The sequence below is a fragment of the Halyomorpha halys genome, unplaced genomic scaffold, assembly GCF_000696795.3.
Source record: "Halyomorpha halys isolate HHAL.00 unplaced genomic scaffold, Hhal_1.1 Scaffold765.1, whole genome shotgun sequence".
In the NCBI taxonomy this organism is placed as follows: Eukaryota; Metazoa; Arthropoda; class Insecta; order Hemiptera; family Pentatomidae; genus Halyomorpha; species Halyomorpha halys.
This window is the reverse complement of record NW_027113294.1, coordinates 428,265-449,553: the sequence shown is the minus strand read 5'-3', so window position 1 is coordinate 449,553 and position 21,289 is coordinate 428,265. Positions and strand designations below refer to the sequence as shown.

Here is a 21,289-nt window from a genome sequence, read left to right as displayed (position 1 = left end):
TCCCGCAAAATGATTTATAAGACGTTGTCACGTCAAAAAATAATAAGAAAAATTAACAAACAAACATAGATATTATAAATTAAATACATAAAAGAAAATTAATTACATATTTACACTAACTTGAATTATTGATCCAAAACCACCATTTTAGGAACAACTGAACATGCTTATGTTTCCTTACTGGAAATGGTAATTATTGTAGCATAGAGTTATTAAATGCCCTAATATTTATTATTCACAGAATAAATAAAAAGAAGTTTAACTTTTTCCCCCTTAAGTCGAATTCTTTTTTTTACTAATTATCAATAAAATATCAATATCAATAAAATAAATAAACTTTAAACATAGCAGAATTCCTATAATTATAATTATCAGAGTAAAACATCAATGGGCTTATAAACAGGAGCTTCGAACTGCAAGTTGCGTTTGAGGCACACCCTCGTTCAAACTGTTTTTAAACCTCCATAGAAGGTTCTGGAATGAGAAGAACATTCGAAATGCTCTGATTGGTTCATTGATTATTGGTCTCCATTTTAATTTATCTTTATCCCGCCGTTAGTTTTGAAGTAGGAAATGGTACCTTCTCCCACCATATTGTTGGTAGGAATTGTTCCTCCTTTCGTTATGAATTTGAAATTTTCAGAATCTTATTTATTTATTTTTTATTATGTTATTTTTGCATTTAAAAAAATGAAAAATAAGACAAAAATAAAACATCAGCTTCAATAAATCGATTTTCAGAACATCGATGTTTTGAAAACATCTATGTCGATGTCGCATCCCTAATAATTGTCTAAACCAATTTGAAGAAGTTCTAATGTTCATTGATAGTTCTTTAAGAAGGATCTTAGTATCCTTAATATCCTAACTTGAGGGGATTTTTAGTAAAGCATTGTAATGCACAGGATGCTCCTAAGAGTCTAATCTAAAAACAGGGAATAAGATAATGTTGATAAAGAGGGCGAAATATATGTACATATATATATTCTGATTCAATTATTGAAATTTTTAATTACCAAGGTTACCAAGAGGAAAATGGTTTAGAAATAAAATAATCTCGGACTTCAATTTTTGCTGTGTTTATTTCTAATTATTCTACATAAATAATGTTTACATACATGTCTTATATAGCTATGGTATTAAGGATATCATAATATCTAATTTAACATTATCTTTATTATATCTGCTAAGTTACAGATACTTTTTTCATTTCTAATGAATATTTTGTGTAATAATAATATGCGAATAATCCTTTGCTATATAGGGTGACATCTTTAATATTAAGAATAAAACAAAAACGAAGTATACAAAAATAGATTTAGAAAATACATATGAAATTTTGATAGTCTCTCATCTTGAGATGAATAGAAGAAACGAAGTAGCCTGCAATAACTGAACCCATGACGACGTCCTGCAGTAAATGTCTGAAACAAAAACAGGTCATTTAATATATATATATAATAATACTAACAAGAATCAGAAAGAATATCTGAGACAATCATTATTTTTAGTGCTATACCGAATAACTTACCCTTTATCATTGCTCATTTCAGAATCCGGGCGTAGCTGTGGAAAATAAAATAATATTTAGTTAAGTAATTTAGATAAAAATTCTTTGCAACCATACCTCCATTGTAATAAGAATTTAAGAGATCAATAGAAATGATAAGTTTTTTTTATAAACAATAGTGCTTTATCAATAATATGTACCTTAGGGATTTGAAGTTCATATGAGAAGCCAGGAAGATACTTGTTGATCCAACTAAGACCTAAATCCAGAGGGTGCTTGAGAATATTTTCTTCAGTGTCATTTCCGGTCACAGCCTTTTTCAAAACGGAAATCATCTCACCAATCCAAGAGGGAAAGAATGGAGCATTCTTCTGTGCGTTGAATATTTGAAATTCGTCGTAATTTTGGGATATATCCAGTACAGAATCATGACGGCGCATCGACACAGCTTCCTGAGTTGATTTTAGTTCAGGGGACTCTGCATGACGCAATGAAGAACGTGTTGATTGTTTACTATAACTTATATCATTTCGCATCTTAATAGTGGATGTCATTAATTCATTTCTAATTTGTTTTTCTTGCGAAAGTATGCGTTTATTATTGCCAACAGTTTCTTGTCTCTTAAAATGGCGTACTGAATCGTAGGTTGTACGTCGTTGGACAGTTTTAGCGTTTTTCCTGGTTTGCAAACGTGATTCGTCATCGTGTTTCTCCTGTATTAAAACATTGGATATTCTCCTCTGATCAAATCCGGATGCCAAGAACTGTTTATTCGATGTATCTCGGATTTCTTGAGTATCTCTTCGTACACGGATAAATCTTTCAGAACGGGAAGCTCGGTTTTCAATGTCAAAGGTTGAGCTATCAGAAAGTCTGTTTTGTGCATTATCTAAATATCTCTCTTCCCTTCTTTTTATCTGTACTTTATCAAAACTCTTATCAGTTGATACTAATAACCTTTCTAATGATGTAGTTTTTGCTAGTCGAACATCACTACCTCTTTTGTTAAGCGTTGTTCCCCTTTCTTGGATATATCTCTGATTAATCCGTGAAACTTTCTCTCTCCTATCGTAGTTGTTCAGTTTTTCACTTATAATTGAAGCTTCGAATTTACGTTCAAGAGAAATGTGAACCCTATCAGGCAATGTTCTTCGTTCCTTAGATTTCTGAATCTGTAGATTTCTTCGGTCTAATGCACGTTGGCTTCTCACTAATTCTTCATTTCTTTCCCGAACATCTCTTAGACGATTTTCATTCCTGGAGTCTCTGACTTCAGACCTAATTCTACGGGTACTGTCATTTTCCTGTTGTCGATTATCTCGCCGAAGATCAGAATTTCTTGTTATTCTATCTAGAGAAAGGACACGAGACTCAACAGAACGTTTCGACCTCCTATCAGACAAGAATTGTAGTTTTTCAGCAGGTAAATCACGTTCGAGCCTCCTATCCATTCTAGATCGTTCCTCGAAATCTCTTGATTGAATGCTTGCGAATGCCGATCGACGGGTTGAATCCCTGCGATCTTGGCGTTCCGGTGATTTCTCTCGTAATAAGGTGTTTTGTGCTGGGGAAATGCTTTCACGATTTTCATTTCTGGACTCTCTGATTTCTGATCTAATTCTACGGGTACTGTCATTTTCCTGTTGACGATTATCTCGCCGAAGATCAGAATTTCTTGTTCTTCTATCAAGAGAAAGGACCCGTGACTCAACAGAACGTTTCGACCTCCTATCAGACAAGGATTGTATTTTGTCAGCAGGTAAATCACGTTCGAGCCTCCTATCCATTCTAGATCGTCCCTCAAAATCTCTTGATTGAATGCTTGCGAATGCCGATCGACGGGTTGAATCCCTGCGATCTTGGTGTTCCGGTGATTTCTGTTGTAATAAGGTATTTTGTGCTGGGGAAATGCTTTCACGATTTTCATTTCTGTATTCTCTGTTTTCTGACCTAATTCTACGGGTACTGTCATTTTCCTGTTGTCGATTATCTCGCCGAAGATCAGAATTTCTTGTTCTTCTATCTGGAGAAAGAACACGAGATTGGGATGAAACTAGCGACCTTCTTTCAGACAAGTGATGATCTTTGTCAGTAGAAACAACACGTCCAAGCCTCCTCTCAGACAAGAATTGTTGTTTTTCAGTGGGTGTTTCACGTTGAAGCCTCCTTTCCATCCTAGATCGTCCCTCAAAATCTCTTGATTGAATGCCTGCGAATGCTGATGGAGGAGTTGAATCTCTGCGCTCTTGACGTTCCAATATCTGCCGTAATACGGTATTTTGTACTGTAGAAATTTTTTCACCATTTTCATTTCTGGATTCTCTGATTTCTGACCTAGTTCTACGAGTACTGTCATTTTCCTGTTGTCGATTATCTTGCCGAAGATCAGAATTTCTTATTCTTCTATCTAGAGAAAGGAACCGTGACTCAACAGAACGTTTCGACCTCCTATCAGACAAGGATTGTAGTTTGTCAGCAGGTAAATCACGTTCGAGCCCCCTATCTACTCTAGATCTTTCCTTAACATTTTGATTTGAATCTCTACGTTCCAGTGTTCCAGCTGATTTCTGTTGTAATAAGATATTTTGTACTGGGAAAATGTTCTCACGATTTTCATTTCTTGAGTCTCTTAACGTTCCTGACCTTATCCTACGATTACTGTCATTTTCACGTAGTCTTACATCTTGTCGAAGATTAGATTCTTCCATTCTTTTGTCAAGAGAAAATAAACGAGACTCAAACGAAAGTACTGTCCTTCCTTCAGATAAGCGTTGTTTTTTGGTGGTGGTTGCCGCCCGTTCAAGCCTCCTATCCATTCTAGATCTTCTGTTAAAATCTCTTGACTGAACGATTGCAAATGCCGAACGTCTAGTTAAATCCATGCGTTCCAGATGTCCCGGTGATTGTTGTCGTAATAAGGAATTTCTTAAGGGAGAACTGTTCCTAAGTTTTTCATTTCTAGAGTCTCTTAACGTTTCTGACCTAATCCTACGAGTGCTATCCTTTTCACGTACTCCAATATCTCGTCGAAGGTTAGATTCATCCATTCTTCTGTCTAGAGAGGGTTCATGAGACTGGGCTGAACCTACTGACCTATCAGAAAAGCGCTGTTCTTTGTCAATAGACATAACACGTTCAAACCTTCTATCCATTCTAGATCGTTCCTCTAAATCTTTAGGGAGGATGTTAGCAAATTTCGAACGCTGAGTTGTTTCTCTGTGTACTGGTGAGATCTCTTTTCGTAAAGTATTTTGTGGTCGGAGAGTGTTATCACGAGACTCAAGTGAACGTTTCGATCTTATGTTTGTCAAGTGTATTAGTTTGTTAAGTGACACTGCACGTTTTAACCTCCTATCCTTTATAGATTGTTCGTCTAATTCATTAACCTGTATAATGGCAAAAGCCGCTCGAGGATTATTTTCTCTGCGTTCCCAAGAGTTCCTTTGTCGTATCGTATTTTGTAGTGAAGAAAGATTCTCACGATTTTCGCTTCTAGAGTATCTTATCATTTCGGATCTAGTTCTACGAATACTGTCATTTTCATGTAGTCTAACCTCTTGTCGAAGATTAGATTCTGCAATTCTTCTGTCGTGAGAAAATAAATGAGATTCAACAGAACGGACTGTCTTTCTGATTTCAGACATGCGTTCTTCTTTGTCAGTAGTCACAGCTCTTTCAAGCCTTCTGTCCATTCTAAATCGTCTCTCAAAATCTCTTGACTGAACAATTGCAAATGCCGATCGTCGAGTTGAATCTCTTAGTTCTTGGCGTTCCAGTGATGTCTGTCGAAATAAGGAATTTTGTACTGGAGAAAATACTTCACGATTTTCATTTCTCGAGTCTATTATCTTTTCTGACCTAATCCTACGACTACTGTCCTTTTCATTTATTCTAGTATCTCGTCGATGATTAAATTCTGCCACTCTTCTGTTAAGAGGAGAGACACGAGACTCAAGAGAACGTTTCAACCTTCTTTCAGACAAACGTTGTTCTTTGTCAGTAGATACAAAACGTTCAAACCTATCGATTCTTGATCGTACCTCTAAATTTTGAGATAGTATTTTGGCAAATGTCGATCGTTGAGTGGTTTCTCTGCGTTCTGGTGAGTTCAGTCTTGCTCGCGTATTTAGCTTTGGCGATATGTTCTTAGGAATTCCATTTCTAGAGTCTCTTACCATCTCTGTTCTCCTCACCTCAGATAAGCCCTGTTCTTTATCAGTCGTTACTGCACGTCCAAGCCTCCTATCCAATCTGGATCGTTCCTCAACATTCCTAGACTGAATGATTGGAGATGCCGATCGTTGAGTTGAATCTCCACGTTCAAGGCTTTCTGATAAATTCTGTCTAAATACGTTATTTTGTGCTGGGGAAATTTTCTCACGATTGTCATTTCTTGATTCTCTTAACGTTTCTGCCCTAATCCTGCGAGTACTATCATTTTCACGTAGTCTAACATCTCGTCTTGGATTAGATTCATCCATTGTTCTGTCAAGAGGAAATACTCGAGACTCACCAACAGAACGTACTGACGATCTCCTGTCCAACAAGCGGTGTTCTTTGTCACTTGTTGCAGAAGGTTCAATCCTCATATTCATTCTAGTCCGTTCCTCAAAATCTCGGGATTGCAGTGCAAATGCCAACCGTCGTGTTGAATCTCTACGTCCCAGGGTTCTCGCTGTGTTGTGTCGTAAAAAGGTATTTTGTACTGGGGAAATGTTCTCACGATTTTCAGTCCTGTGGCCTCTGATCTCTGACCTAAATCTACGGGTAGTGTCATTTTCCTGAGGTCCATTATCTCGCCCAAGGTTAGAATCACTTGTTCTTCGATCTAGAGAAAGGACCCGAGACTCAACAGAACGTTTTGACCTGTTAGACAAGCGTTGCTCTGTGTCAGAAGAAAAGCCGCGTTCGAATCTATCCATTCTAGATCGTTCCGCAAAATTTTTAGGGAGAATGTTTATAAATGCAGATCGTTGAGTGGTTTCTCTGGGTTCTTGCCGTACTGGTGAGATATTTTTTCGGAATATATATTGTTGCCGAGAATTGTCGCGAATTTCATTTCTAGAGTCTCTTAACGTTTCTGACCTAATCCTACGAGTGTTGTCCATTTCATGTATTCCAATATCTCGCCGAATTTTAGATTCTGCCATTTTTCTGTCAGTTGAAAAGTCACGAGACTCAGTAGAACGTTTCGATCTCATTTCACAAACGCGTTGCTTTTGTTCGGCAGGTGCATGTTCGACTCTCCTATTAATTCTAGATTTCTCATCCAAATCTCTTGTCTTTCTAAGTTGTTGAGTGGTTTCTCTGCGTTCCAAGCGTGCCGGCGAGTCCCTTAGCATCTCTGATCTTGTTCTACGGTTAATATCTTTTTCTTGGGGTCCAGATCGCCGAAGGTGAGATTCTACAATTCTTCTATCCAGAGAATAGAAACGAGACTTAACTGAACGTTCTGATCTGTGAGAGGAGTGTCGTTCTTTGTCAATGAATAAAGCACGTTCAAGCCTTCTTTCCATTCTAGATCGTTCTTCAAATTGTTGAATTTCATTCCGCTCTAATGTACGACGTTCAGAATGCTTGTTCCTTCTTGATAATTTATCGATTGTTACAGAAGAACCTGGTAATGATTGAATAACCCATCTCCTTCCTATGTTAATATTGAAATTGTTATTAGCATCTTGTCCAGGTATATTATTTCCGTGTGAAATAATTCTTTCATCATAGTAATGTTGAATAGAATCAGTTACATTGTCCTTTCCTTTAATCATGTCCTTATCCCATTGGCATTGATATCCAGTCGATTTTTGTGATATAGTCGAATTGTCTTTTTCCCCGGTATCAAATGGTAACCTAAAACAATAGTTTAAATATAATATATTACTATTGAAAAGAAAAAAATTTGGTATTATACAGAAATGTTGAATGAAAATTGTAAAAAAAAAAAACTATTCAATTGCTAAGATAATTTTACGGAGGTATAATATTTTACAACTATTCTACATTATATTTTATGTTTTTGGAAAATAAATGGCAGTAAGAAATGTATTATTTGCATAGAGAAGAAATATTTTCGAAAACAAAATGATTCGCGAATATTAGATACAGACATATATTTCTACAATCCCTTGGAAGGAGTAATACTGAAACTCGTAGAATTAAACACAGTCAACCCGATGTACACTAATTATTAACTCACCACCAGTACTTCAACTCATGGAACTTGCAAATTGGTTCAACGTCCCTCTTCTCTTGTCCTTTAAAGGCGATGGTCGGGCATGCAAGAAAGAGCAGTAGACAACCAATTTGTGTTATGCTCCTGACCCCTGGAAGGATCACAAGCCTCGTTTTACGCATAGTTCTGAAACATACAATTGCATTATCAAATTTTAAGTTTTAAAATAATGTAATATTGTAAAATGAAACAGACAATATTCGTAAAATAATAAAATGTATTGTGAAATGCAATTATGGAATAGGTATCTTCTTTGTAATCGGTACGCGGAGGACTTGTTGAGACTCATCCAAGCGTCTGTTTTTTGTCCCATTCTCTGCCTCTAGAATATCTCTGTTCTTACAAGCCCTTCTTGACTCATCTATCACTAGTTTTCCCCTATTTTCTCCCTTCCGTCCGTAGCTCTTACTACGCGTTCCTATGACATTTTTGAAACATGCCGGTCCTACATCTAAGTTTGTCCTTGTCGATCTATTCTTAATTTTGTCTCGTTTTGTTTTTTCTTCTAAGTATCCATAAAAAGCACATCGCCATGGCCTGGAATTGGCATTTACGCTTTTTAGGGAAAGTTCCATTATAGTTTCGTCCATAGTTTCGTATATTCCCTTATTATTCTCTAGAAGTCCTTCCATAAGAGTTGCAATGCTTCTTACTGCTAACTTTACCCTCTTCTATAGAATAACTACCTGTTGAAGTTAAATACCACTTATTGATCCAGAAAACGTAATATATTGATCGCCCTAAAATTGTTCCAAAAATTTTAGAGATCACTTACATTATTGTAAACCATGTTTATCTGTATATTACAGACCTGTAAAAATTATAGTTTCTAAATACGTGATAATGTAAAGATACACATAATTCTGGTAGCCAAGAACCAAAAAAGTTTCAATTTAAAACAGGATTTCATCAAATTCTCACTCCCAGTTTCCAAATATTTCATTGAATTTAATATTCGTACTACATTCAAAATAATTTCAAAGTATTGAATTTCACAGTAAATCCCCTCCAAATATTTAACTAAAATGGAGATTAAAAATATTATGAAGATATTCCTGAGATCCTGTCTGGGATAGAGAGAGACTTTCCAGGCCCTGAATCCAAGGAGGTGGTTAAGCTGCCTATAATAAATTGAAAGTGATCATACTAATAGAATTTGGTAACCACCTGCTCTATCTCTAGTGAGTCTAGAAGATACCTGGTGAAAGGCTATTGCACTTACTGTTAGATCATTATGAACTTCTAAATTAATGAATATTTCCTATGTATGTAGAAACATAAGTATAAAGGTTCCCTATGTATGTACAAACATTAGTGTGAAGGCTCCCTATGGATAAACAAAAACTGTATGTGTCAGCTACAACCCATGAAGGTTCAGAGGTTTAGTATTTTGTAGGAGGAGATGATTTGTTCAATATCATGCTCAACCACCAGGTTTTCTCCCTTAGTAAGGATTTGCTCAAGGAGAGCTCCCAAACCCATAGGGTTGAATCATGGCAAATTTAATAGAATAAAAAATTATCTGTCACAGCCAGATTTGAACCCGTATTAAGGAGATTGTACCTTATTCACTTCACTAACTGAGCTCCTAATGTATTTTTAGTAACATTGTGTAATTACGAATAAACTGGAAAGTCATCAAAGTGCAGTAGGTAAAGTAAATTGGCTAAGCAATCCAATGTCAAAGAGAAAGGAAACAGTTGTAACATTTTAGTAGTTGTTATACAGTTTATTTAATCTTTTCTTATTATTAGTATTCTATATTACCAGATCGGCCTGGTGAGACTTACATGGTTATTTTAACATTTTGTTAGTTTTTTAACAGTTGATAATGGGGGGAGGGAGTATAGTCTCTCGCTAAAGGCACTCCTAACTATGCACAATGCTTTAACTGTTGTACAATTATAAATTATAAAGATAAAATAAATAAATAAACTTAATAATAGGTATGTAACTAAAGAATGAAAGAGAAAATAACGAACAAAACAAATGATCTCTATAGAATTGAAAAAATACATCATTTTATGCTGAAAAAAAAATCGCAATGAAAATATAAATAAATATAGAACTTATTTATTAATTGAAAAGCTATTGTCCTTGAAGAAAGTTACATGTTTAATTTTGTTTTAGTATATTTTACTTTAATAACCAAACTATTATTTTAAATATATATATTTTATTATATATTGTCACTTAGTATTAATAATAAACAATCCCAACTCTTTATTGATACAGTGTATTTTTTAGAACTTTTTTTTTATTACTATATCTTTCTTCTACCACAAGATGATTTTTTTTTGTTAATGTTTTATACACAATGTTTGTAATTAATATGAGAGACCTTTATTATTCTGTGTTTTTTATATATTCTACACTAACTATTATATAATAGTAAAAATTTCTGTTTTCAAGAAAACTCACCTGGTTGCTCTGAGCTGTATCAGAACTGGAGAACTTCTGCGAGGCTCATCCGCAGACACCGGCTTATATAAGAAGCCAAGAGACTGCGTAGGAGGCACGAGATAATGGCCTAGCCACATTGGCCCGTTGGTAATTTATTGCTCAAAAGACCCCCAGGTGCACATTCTGGTCTCAATTCTACACTCCACTGCCCTAACCCTTAACCCAATTATGATCCATCCCTTATCAGGGGTAACCACAGCTCCCTGTGACGCAAGTAACAAATGTCCTGGAAATCTCATTTCGTGATAAGAATAAGAAAATTTCAAGGTAAAACTGTATGGGTAATTCATTTTTATGTTATATCCATTTTATGGAACATATGAATATATTTTAGAAAAAAATATCATTCATACTAAACAAAAATTTTTTAATCACTGTTCAAGCTTAATATTAAAAAACAAATTTGAGTATTTGTAAACAATATTCAATAACTGTATCAGTATAAATACAATTTTTTGGATATATTATATATATTTTTTTTTAGGATGATATGGAAAAAAACATAAATATGTTACTGATTATTATTAATAATATTTGTTGTAATTGATTGATTAATATCTCATATTATTTATTTTCTATTAATGAATTGTTGATTCTTACAAAAAAAATAAGTGTTTCATTCAAGTGACCCAATATCATCAAACACTAATTTTCTTTAGTTTTATCCAATATTTATAATGATATTAGTTTTAATTATTTATGTTTAAAAGTAATTTTATAACAGTTTCTTAAAAAAAAAAATCCTTGTATAAATTTAATTCAATGTAGAATTGATTCTATTCCTTGCATGTTTCTACAATTTTAGATCATTGTATAGAATTATTAAATTTGAATGGAATATGGTCCGGGTGCGGTCAAAAAAACTCAAATAGTAGAATTATACTATTTTATTGAGCCAATGTTTCGCCCCACGTTGCAGTGCTTCGTCAGGGCTAAAAAAAATACAAACACATAGTTACAAAAGGAAAAAAAAAATAGAGAAAAAACCATAAGTGTAAAATAACAGGAGTATAAAATGTAAAAAAGTAAGATATAATAAGAAAAATTAAAGGTTGTAAATAGTAAATGAAAAGGGTAATAGTAACAGATAGATAAGAAAAGAAATATTAAAGAAAATACAAATAAAGAGATGTAAAAAGAAAAAAAAAATTACAAATCAAATGATGAGACAGAATGCATACCTGTTTTGACGGCAGTCAAAAACAAAATTATTAAATTTGAAATTAAATAATAATTTAAATTATTATCCAATTATTAAATTTGTATTGATTTTTTTCTCATAAAGTACAGTTGATTCAATCCAGTTTTTAATTTCAAAAATATGTATTTTTGATTATTAAATGGGATAGTTTTAAAACTCTCACAGATTTTAGTCATAGTGATTATTTTTTGTTGGGAATCCATGGTTTGTAAACAAAAGCATAAGCTTTTGCTTCATGTATTCTTACGACTATCGTTTATTCTGATAATTATTATATTATTATTTATTCTCATGATTTATGAAGACTTATTGTTTCGTTTTATATTGATTAAACATTGACTGAGATTTATGAATCACCCACTGCTTCATTGTTATTAGTCTCTTGGATAGGCATCCTAACTTACTTAAGTTGCATAACTTGCATCCTATTCTAATAAGAAATTAAAAACTTTTTCAATTACAGTTATTTAAGGAAATATAACAAAAGTTCAGTTTTTCATAAAAGTATGTTAAAAAAATAAATAAATAAAAGGAGAAAAAAAATCTACAGGAACATTTAAAATAAAAATAAAAACTAAAGGAAGAAAAGTTATGTCTTAAAGATGATAGATTAGTATACTGTATACTATAACAACCCAACATTTGGGTATCACTGCTTCTAAACACATAATTTCAATCCCTAAATTTAAAAAATAATTGGTAGATGAGTTGATTGTTTCATTCATAGATTACTCTAATGAAGTATGTATCTAAAGTCTTATCACATGACCAGTTTTAGATTTTCACTTAATCTTGTCCAATATAATTTATTTTTCTGTCTGGAAGGCCTATATACATAACCAGGAAGAAGGGTTTTAGATCATTGGTATTATGCCATTGTTAGGCATTCATCTAAATCTTAGCCAAGCTGGGCTGTATATAATTTTAGTATTTATTGTTACTGAACTAGCCTGATTATCCCCACTTCTTAATTTTGAATTAATAAATTGTATATACATATATTTAATAATGATTATTCTATTGAGTGAAATTCATAGATTTGCTACATTCATTTTTCAATTAGATAACTATTATCATTATTATTATTTAAAATTATTCAATAATTTTATCAATTGTTACAATAACCATGTAAGGCTCACCATTCATCTGGTAATAAAAAAAAAGGTTTCCATTTTCTACTACTTTAGTTACCACCTGTTGGTATTTAATTCAAAGACATGTTAACTGTTTTAGGTTCGAATTCTGATCCAAATCTTTTACATTTGTACAGTCTACATCCTAAATTCATACAAAAAGTTTTAGTTGTAAGGTCCCCAAAACTTACATGATATTTTCTGGTCTTATTTCAACCAGGAACTCGAAGCTTTATATAAGAAACCAGACGTCGTTCAGTTTGTGAGGCTCAGTAGATTGAGGTGGGCAGGGCATGTTGCTCTGATGGCTGATAGTGATCTGCCAAAGAAAATAGTGACCGAGGTACTACATGGAGCAAGACCACGCCATCGATGGAGTGAGGAACTGGATGGTGGCCGCACAAGATGTAATGATTGATGGAGGGTAATGCCGACACGATCTCGGCCCGCACGAGATAAATGGGAATAACTCAGGAGAAGCCTGAGTAAATGGCCTATGGGTCTAGTTAAATAGCGAAAACTGAATCGGAATCCAACTTACTTCTTTATCTATCTCACTGTGTTGTTGATGATCGTTTTGTTACTTTAAGACCATATGTAAACTTTAATAAGTAATAAATATGGTTTATAAATCAGTTTGCTTCCACACTGCAGGATATGTGAAGTCTTCGTACTCATGCAGAAATTAATAACAGTTATGCCTTTACATTTGAAAATTTTCATTATGTTTTTTACGTATTAGACACGAAGTAACTAATTCGATTCCATGTCTGTCTTTCAGGTTGTCTGTATGTTGTTCAGTCCACAGGCCTAGGTTCTTAAGTTTTGAGGGGCATAAGATAGGGGGGGCACTTTATTTATACGTTAGGGCCATCTATAGGCACAAGTAAAGAAGTAGCACCTAGAACCGGCACCACCTATAAAGAAAAGGGCCAACCAGAGCTGATTGGAGAGCTACTCCCTGATGGAGTATGGAACCTGAAGACTCTCCAGGAACCTCTGGCCTATGCTAACTCAGTTGTTAGCCCTCGACTAGAGATGTTCAGTTAAGCAAATAGGGACAGATCACACATCAGAGTCCTGTTTCATAATAAAGTACAAACTAATTCTATTAGTATTATCGATTTAACTTAATACAATTACACTGACTTGCACAATAGTAACTTTTACTTTAGTACTTTTTAACTCTTGTAATATCACTAATAGTCCTCTCTACTAAGAAAACAAATTGGTATTAGAGTAATTAACACGCTGTTTCTATACTTGTATTTTGAACTAATACTATTAGCTTACAATAATAATAAATAATTAATAATAACAATTTGAATTGGGTTGTAATCAAAACCATTTTTTCGAAAGAGTTGGGAAAATATGAATTCCTTCTAAATTATTTTTGTAGATATTATTAAAAAAATTTAAGTACAGAAAGAAATCTAGTTGTTTAGTACTTATACTTAGTATCCCTAAAGTAATGTAAGATACTAATTCAGAAATGTGTTGAAAGCAAGAAAATAGATGATTCATGATTAATTACCTTTAATCATTTAATTAAATAATACCTAATATGTTCTAGAAATTGGAGTTTAGGTAATACTCAATTTAACTCTGGATATTTATGATAATTTATTATTAACTCAAATTTTCAATACTGTTTTCTTTATACCTTCTGTTTCTGTTCACAATTCTATTTTAGTAGAAAAATAGTTTAATGGTCCATTTCACTATTTTAAATGGTGATACTTTTTCTTTAATTTTGTGCTGAGTTGGGAAAAAATTAGTTCTGATAAAACCATAACTAAAATTGTCATGGAAACAATGTTTATTTATTAATGAACCATTAATAAATAAATATTGTTTTCATGACAATTTTAGCTGCTTTAATAGGAACTAAGTTTTGTCTAACTCCTATTTTTGTGTTCATATAATTGGATTAATAGAATAAAACACACATATATTTAAATATAAATTTACTTACAAAAGAATATAAATATACATAACTGCACATATAACCTATACATTATACATTGTTTTCAACCAAATAAGTATTCAAAATATAGGAAAAAATTATACAAGTGCAAAATCATTTTTTTTTTCAAAATCTATGATGGAGTTCGTGGCTGGGGAACATATCCAATTCTTTCATGAACCATGTTAGGGCTTCGGCTTAACAAGATTTGATAAGGCAATGGTGGGACATTTTGTGGTGATGATTGATCTTTGTTATTCTCTGGTGGGCATCGGATAGCATTGTATTCATTCATATCATCCAACCTAAATTCAATCCTAGTAGGGTTTCTCCGAATCATTTTCACCTGTAAAGAGAAACAAAAAAAAATATTGATAAAAGAAGGAATAAAGAAAATGAAAATTTTTAATATATAAATGTAATTAGTAATAATAATAATAATTATAAAGTCCTGACTGGGATAGACTATTTCAGTAGGCAAAATATCATGGAAAAAATATATCACCAAAATATCTACAGGAAACTGAGATTACTGGGGAAATAGTGTGGTCTCATACTATCGTTATTTTCCAGAAAAACTACTCGATAAATACAAAATTTTACTACAATGAGCAAATTATAACACACCATAGGATAATGTATAACCACCTTGGTTTTAAGCAAAAATGAGAATAAAAGGCATAGCTATTCCAAGTGACTCCAACTTTACCACAAGGGTAGAAAAAATAAGGTAATACCAGGAGCTTGTCTTTGAGCTCATCACATGGATAGAACAATAGTAACCCCTATAAATTATTTCTTCAAATGGTCTTATATTGAAAAGTTGCAAAAGATCTTGGCCTTGACCTACATAACTTGAAAATGGCTTAAAAAGCAGTCCTTGATATATGTAGGGTAGTGTATTGCATCAGGAATTCAAAACATTTTATACAGGTTCTTCAACATAATAAGGCATTGGAAGGAATGTTCCAACAATCACTTTTGACTATCCGGAACTATATGGAACATGCATAGTACTACATTATAACTGCCAAAACCTGTACTGTGCATGCTCCATACAGATTTGGACAGTCAGAAGTGGTTGTTCGAATATACCTAGTATTCAATTGAACCAATACTGATAAATGAATAAAAATATACTTTAAAACTGAAATACTTATAAACAGATTTTAATTAAACAACAAGAAAACCTGCAATACCAAATATAGTTTTAGAAAGTAAAAAAACAGTGGCAAAATTAAATAAAACCTAAGAATCAAAACCATTGGCTTAAATGAAGTATAATCACAATATATGAAGGAGATGGTAGGGGGTTCAGTCAAAAAGGAATAAAAAATAGTTAACAACTATTATTTTGCAGACTTTTCGACAACATAGTAGAGCTTCATCAGGGCTGTTGGATTTGAAAAATAATGATCGTTTTCAAGTTATATTTTTTGTTATTTCTCAACTCGAATAGAACTTATGAAGCTCAACAAAGTGGGATGAAATGTCGGCAAATACATAGTTAACTTTTTTGTTCCTTTTTGACTGCACCCCCAACTATCTCCTTCATATTTTAAAAAATATGGTCAACCATTTATGCATATAAAATAATAATAATTTTTGACAAATGAATATGGCATAATTACTTTGTCAAAATAAGTATTTCAAATAAGTTCTTTAACATAATGGGGTAGTAGTATTCAATTTGGGTAATACTGATGGTATAAAAAATTAAATAAAATCTATTTTACATATAACCAGATTTCAATAAAAAAAAGAAAGCCTGTAATGTCAAATATAGTTTTATATGGTAAAAAACTAGTATCAAAATTAAATAAGACCAAAATATTAAAACTGATGGGTTGAATGAAGTATTATGAAAATGATTTAAACCTATAAATACTACTCAACACATCCAGATTTAAATGGATTGATTTGCTAATAATACTCATACATTAATTTTTTTTAAATTATTAGTAGAAATTATAAAAATAATTACCAAATTTAAGACGGAATATCAATCGTAAACAAAATAAGGACAGAGAGATGGTTTGGGTATAACCTCCCACAAGCTGCTAACCAATGGTGAACAAATATTCATTTATCACTTCTTAACTTTTCAAAGTTGGCAGCAGAGGTGAAATTTAATTTCGTATACACAAGAGTAGTGGGAAAGGAGGTTTGTGAGTGTAGGTGGGTTTTTTAAATTTCGCAATATGGACCAGTTAAATGCTGTGTATTTGTGAACATCAAGATACGAATTTATGTTAATGATGGTTTCAGAATTATGGAAAATATTTTTGGGGGATTACACTTTTTAGTGAGGGGGCGTGTACTGTTATGAGAAGTTTATGTGTCAATTTGTGGTAAAGTGTTCAAATGATAATTCGAAATTAATTTGCCGAAATTGGAATAAACAACTGGTAAGTATTGCATCATATATATTTGTTTCCATATAGGATGTATTAAATTTCATTTCGATCAATGTAACTATTTGTGATATCTCAAACTTAAAAGGTTTTTATAAATAAAAGTTGTTGGATATATGTTTTTATTGTTATTGTAGTGATTAGCAAAACCAATTGATAGTCTTGTTGCTGTTTTCGATTCTATCAGTGCATAATATTCACTTTTATACTGCAAGTTTTGGTTTTCACTGTAACTGTCATTATTTTAAACTTTCTGTTGTTTTGGTCGATTATGTCTTTTCTAATATCATCAGTCCCCTCATTGATTTCACAATAAATTAAATGGAATCAGGAGAATGATCTAGGTTGAATATTCTACTGCTTGTTGAAAATACTGTTGCATGTATGTGTTATCAGTTTCATTGAATATACCTAAAAAATTTAAATTTGACTTATAAACTGTATTGTTTTATTATTGTATAAGTATTATTACATACAAAACACTCAATGAAATTGTGAATTTAATTCAATAGTTATTATGATCTCGATATAAAAGTAACTGTTCAAATTTAAATAACTGTTTCTTTGATATTAAAATACTGCCATTTGATAATGTAGTGTAACCGTTAAATCTATTATATTTTGTTTATCAGTTTTTACTGTTATCATTTTATTTTTTACTCTCCATAACCGAATATGTAATATTTACAGGTCAAATTACATGGCCAATTTTAAATATCACTTTGTTATTTGTAAACAATTCTCTCTGTAGTTTTTCCTTAGAAACATTCCTTTAAAAATTATTTTCATTACCATCTATAGTTTGATTTGATGTGTTGCTTAAATAAAAGTTAGGTATGGTTGCATATTTGTGATAAAGCACATTCTTTCCATTTGATTTTTTTTTTTACATTTTTGTATTCAAAAATGAATATTGTTTCTGTTTCATGATTTTTTTTTTCAATTATAATGGTTGTAGTTCAATTCTAAATTAGTTTAGAAAGGTTAGGTATGTATTTGTTTTCAATATGATGTATTTTCTCACCTACAAAGTTCAATTTTTCCTCGTTTGATGTTTATATATTTTTTTAACCTTGAACATGGACACTCAGATCCAAATCTGGTTTGTTTCTATTTTTTTTTATGTCAGTGACCACTGCTCTTTTATTAATACTTTCCTAAAATTATGTTAAATACTCATGTTTCTTGGGTAATTCTAATGTTACATTAAAAATTTAAAAATAAATAACAAAAATTGGGTTCAGTTTATTTCTCACCATACTGAATTCAGATTTCCAGTTAAATTTACAACTATTAATTTCAAGTTGAAAATATATTAGTTTTAATATATATATTCTACCCGCAATTCAATTCTAACATCTCAAAAAAATACATTTTCTGTTGTTTGTTATTTAATGAAATACTTATATAAATGAAGACTATTTCATTAAGAATCAACATTTAGATTTTAAACTATTAATAGTTTAACTGAGTAGCCAACAAAATAGTTTAATAAATATAAAAATAAAATCTTAGAAATACATTTTCTCTGAAGTTAAATTTTTGACTTATGTTACATATTAAATTGAGAATGCACTATGTATATGAGTAAAATTGATGATGGTTATTAAATTTAATCAATAATTTTTTATGTATGCAAAATCTTAAATTTCCAATATTATGAAATACCAAAATCTATAATCCTGTCCTCAGTTGTAAACTTGCAATATTCTTTTGAAGAAACTTAATTCTTTTAACAAAAAGATTGTTTTGTTCTATCTCTAGCTTTCAATATAAAGGGATTTGTTTTATCAGACGATTAACTCATTCATTTCTCTAGGATATTAAGCAATCTTTGGTCAATTAGCCTGTATGTTTATTTATGTTTAATTTGGAGCATTGTTTATTTCTGGTCCTTGTTCTACTCTATCTATCTAAGTTAACAGGCCCTGCTTTATTTTTCTAAACTGAATAATTTTGTTAGGAGATATGATACCTCTTAGTAAATAATTCTTATGTTTAACTTATCTGAACTTAAATACGTTAATAAATGATTGTTTGAAAAATTAATTTGTAGTAAGTATTTGGGTCAATTAATTTTTTTGCTCAGGTTTTCTTCTGAAGTATCCGATTGATAATGTCAATATTTGTTTCCTGGGTCCTCTGTGAAGTAAGTATTGACTGACCTAGGTGGGATTAAAATCCAAAACATTTCAAACCAAGCACTCTGGGACACTCAGATCAGCCTATTCGTCCAAAATATCCTCCGATTAAATTTCAGTGATAATTTAATGATCCATTGAACTCAACATAGTTTTTTTTATTGTTTAAAAAATATTATATGAGAAGATGGTTAGGGGGTGCGGTCAGAATATAACACAAATAAATTGAAATAACTTATTTAATAATGCCAAAGTTCTCTACCCTTAATCAGGGCTAAGAACAATGAAACAACCAATGAATAGAAAAAATAAAATATAGACAAAATGACATAAAATAAATAATTGTACAGGATGAAATTAATAAAAATAAAGTGATGAAAGAAGTGGAAAATAAAATGTATATATAGGTAATTGAATAAGTAAGTAAAATAACATAATTACAATAAATTTCTTTATTCTAATATTATGGTTACATATATTTTATTTCTCTCAATTTTATTTTTCGTTTTTTCATTTAATTTTTTTTTCCTTCCATAATTTTAATTTTTAAATTATTAATAAACTAAAATATATATTCCTTTGCATTATATGACTTCAAATTTTTATTTTGTTTCCTTAATTATTTTATTTTATTTACGTATTTAATTGCCTATATATACATTTTATTTTCTACTTCTTTCCTCACTTTATTTTTATTAATTTCATTCTGTACAATTATTTACTTTATGTCAATCTGTTTATATATATTTTTTCTTTTTCGTATTCATTGGTTGTTTCTTTGTTCTTAGCCCTGATGAAGGCTAGAAATTCTGGCTGAAACATTGGCACTTTTAAATAAGTTATTTCAACTTATTTGTGTTATATTCTGACCACAAACCCCTCCCCCCCCCCCCCCCCAACTACCTTTTCCTCATATAATTATCCACTGTCAACTGTCTTCTCATCATTAAAAAGTATTCATAATTATGAGAGATAGTTGACCGTGGATGATAAATGAGGAGAAGATGGTTGGGGGTGCGGTCAATGAAACACAAATAAGTATGACTAACTTATTTTAATGTGCCGACATTTCGGCTAGAGTTTCTAGCCTTCTTCAGGGCTAAAAAAAAGTATTATTCATTACCATTAAAAAATAATTTAGTTAAAAATAGTTAGTTATTATTTAGTTACAAGCACCAGTTATTGAGCTTCATTTGCTAGTTATTTGTTTGTCACTTCTTATTTTCTTCTGAATTTTGTGATTCTTTTTAGTATGTTCTTATTCAGTATTAAAGAGTATAAAGATGGTCTCCAGTCAGATTTTTTATTTAATTTTTTTATATCTTACGCCTCTATTTAGAACTAAGGCTATCTTGGTTCTGGCAGCTTGGTGTAAATATGATTTATGGTGGTGATAGTCTCCAGTCTAGGTTCGGTAATACTGCTGTCTATGGGTAAACAATATTTCTAAGTGTTGTAATGTCATAGGCATGATTTTTGTCACACTATGGGCGGGCATTTGGGGAATCAGTTATTCTAATTTTCAAATGAGTCTGCCGGTTATCATGACCTGTACGGCAATTTTATTCTAGAAAGGTTTTAGAGGAAGACCTCACATCAACAGTATTTCTCCTGGACTTTCTTTCTTTTCAGAGACACAACTGCATCATAAATCTGGTTGTGACAATGAGTACCTTAATTTTGGTTGTATGCTTTTTCATTTTTTAATGGATTACAGTGTGAAGGGACCCATTCATTGACTCTCTAGATTAGTTTTCCTGAGATTTACAACCATCGTCTGTGTGCCTTCAACCATTTAATAATCACTAGATACTTTTTTCCCAAATAGCAAAATGGCTGCATGGAAGTCAACAAAGAATACTATATGTGATTGGCTAGTGCCGTGACTTTGTAGTACCTTTGCTGTTTCTCACCACTATTATCACTCTTATCAAGATTTGTGGTGTGTCTTATCTACCCTCCTATCTAATTTATGATGTTAAAATTTATGATTTACCACTTCCACTATATTCATCTATCATTTTTTCGGAATGCTTATTAATTTCTTTTAAATAACAAAATATTCTAAAATAAATAAGAAAAAATTTTTATTTCTTGAGTTCCAAGAACGAAGCAGTTTTGATTCAAATACAGAAAGTTTCTTTGAACAAGGAATAAAAAAAATCCATTTAGGTGTTGGGATAAATATATTTAAGCTGAAAGTTGTATTCAATAAAAATGATATTGTTA

General features: G+C 31.7%; 2 protein-coding genes and 1 long non-coding RNA gene across 6 annotated transcripts in view; 1 reads left to right on the top strand and 2 right to left on the bottom strand.

Annotated features, from left to right (window-relative positions):
- Positions 1-1,063: 1,063 nt before the first annotated feature.
- LOC106686023 (trichohyalin) lies at positions 1,064-14,317 on the bottom strand. Of its 2 annotated transcripts, none has more exons than XM_067050857.1 (5): positions 14,203-14,317; positions 7,707-7,868; positions 1,711-7,360; positions 1,532-1,566; positions 1,064-1,424 (listed from the first exon to the last, which is right to left on the bottom strand). In XM_067050857.1, exons 2-5 carry the CDS (start codon positions 7,862-7,864, stop codon positions 1,319-1,321), a joined length of 5,949 nt encoding a protein of 1,982 aa, XP_066906958.1. In that variant the 5' UTR covers positions 7,865-7,868; positions 14,203-14,317; the 3' UTR covers positions 1,064-1,318. The 2 variants fall into 2 exon arrangements, with proteins under 2 accessions (XP_066906958.1, XP_014284588.1); XM_014429102.3 differs by lacking the exon at positions 14,203-14,317 and adding an exon at positions 10,164-10,305.
- Positions 14,318-14,491: 174 nt separating this feature from the next.
- Positions 14,492-16,611, bottom strand: LOC106686017 (uncharacterized). The gene is made up of 2 exons (XR_001343940.3): positions 16,490-16,611; positions 14,492-14,851 (listed from the first exon to the last, which is right to left on the bottom strand). It is a non-coding gene; the product is annotated as an uncharacterized lncRNA (long non-coding RNA).
- A 160-nt stretch (positions 16,612-16,771) lies between these two features.
- The window catches only part of LOC106686016 (uncharacterized), a 38,533-nt gene continuing 34,015 nt past the window's right edge, over positions 16,772-21,289 (top strand). For 2 of the 3 annotated variants that reach the window (XM_014429089.3, XM_067050861.1), the window contains exon 1: positions 16,787-16,913. Coding sequence is in view for 1 of the 3 variants with exons in the window: in XM_067050862.1 (XP_066906963.1) it covers positions 16,842-16,913 (72 nt within the window). In the remaining 2 variants the exon portion in view is untranslated. Of the gene's footprint in view, positions 16,914-21,289 lie in introns of all 3 variants that reach the window. The other variant, XM_067050862.1, reaches the window with a different exon arrangement.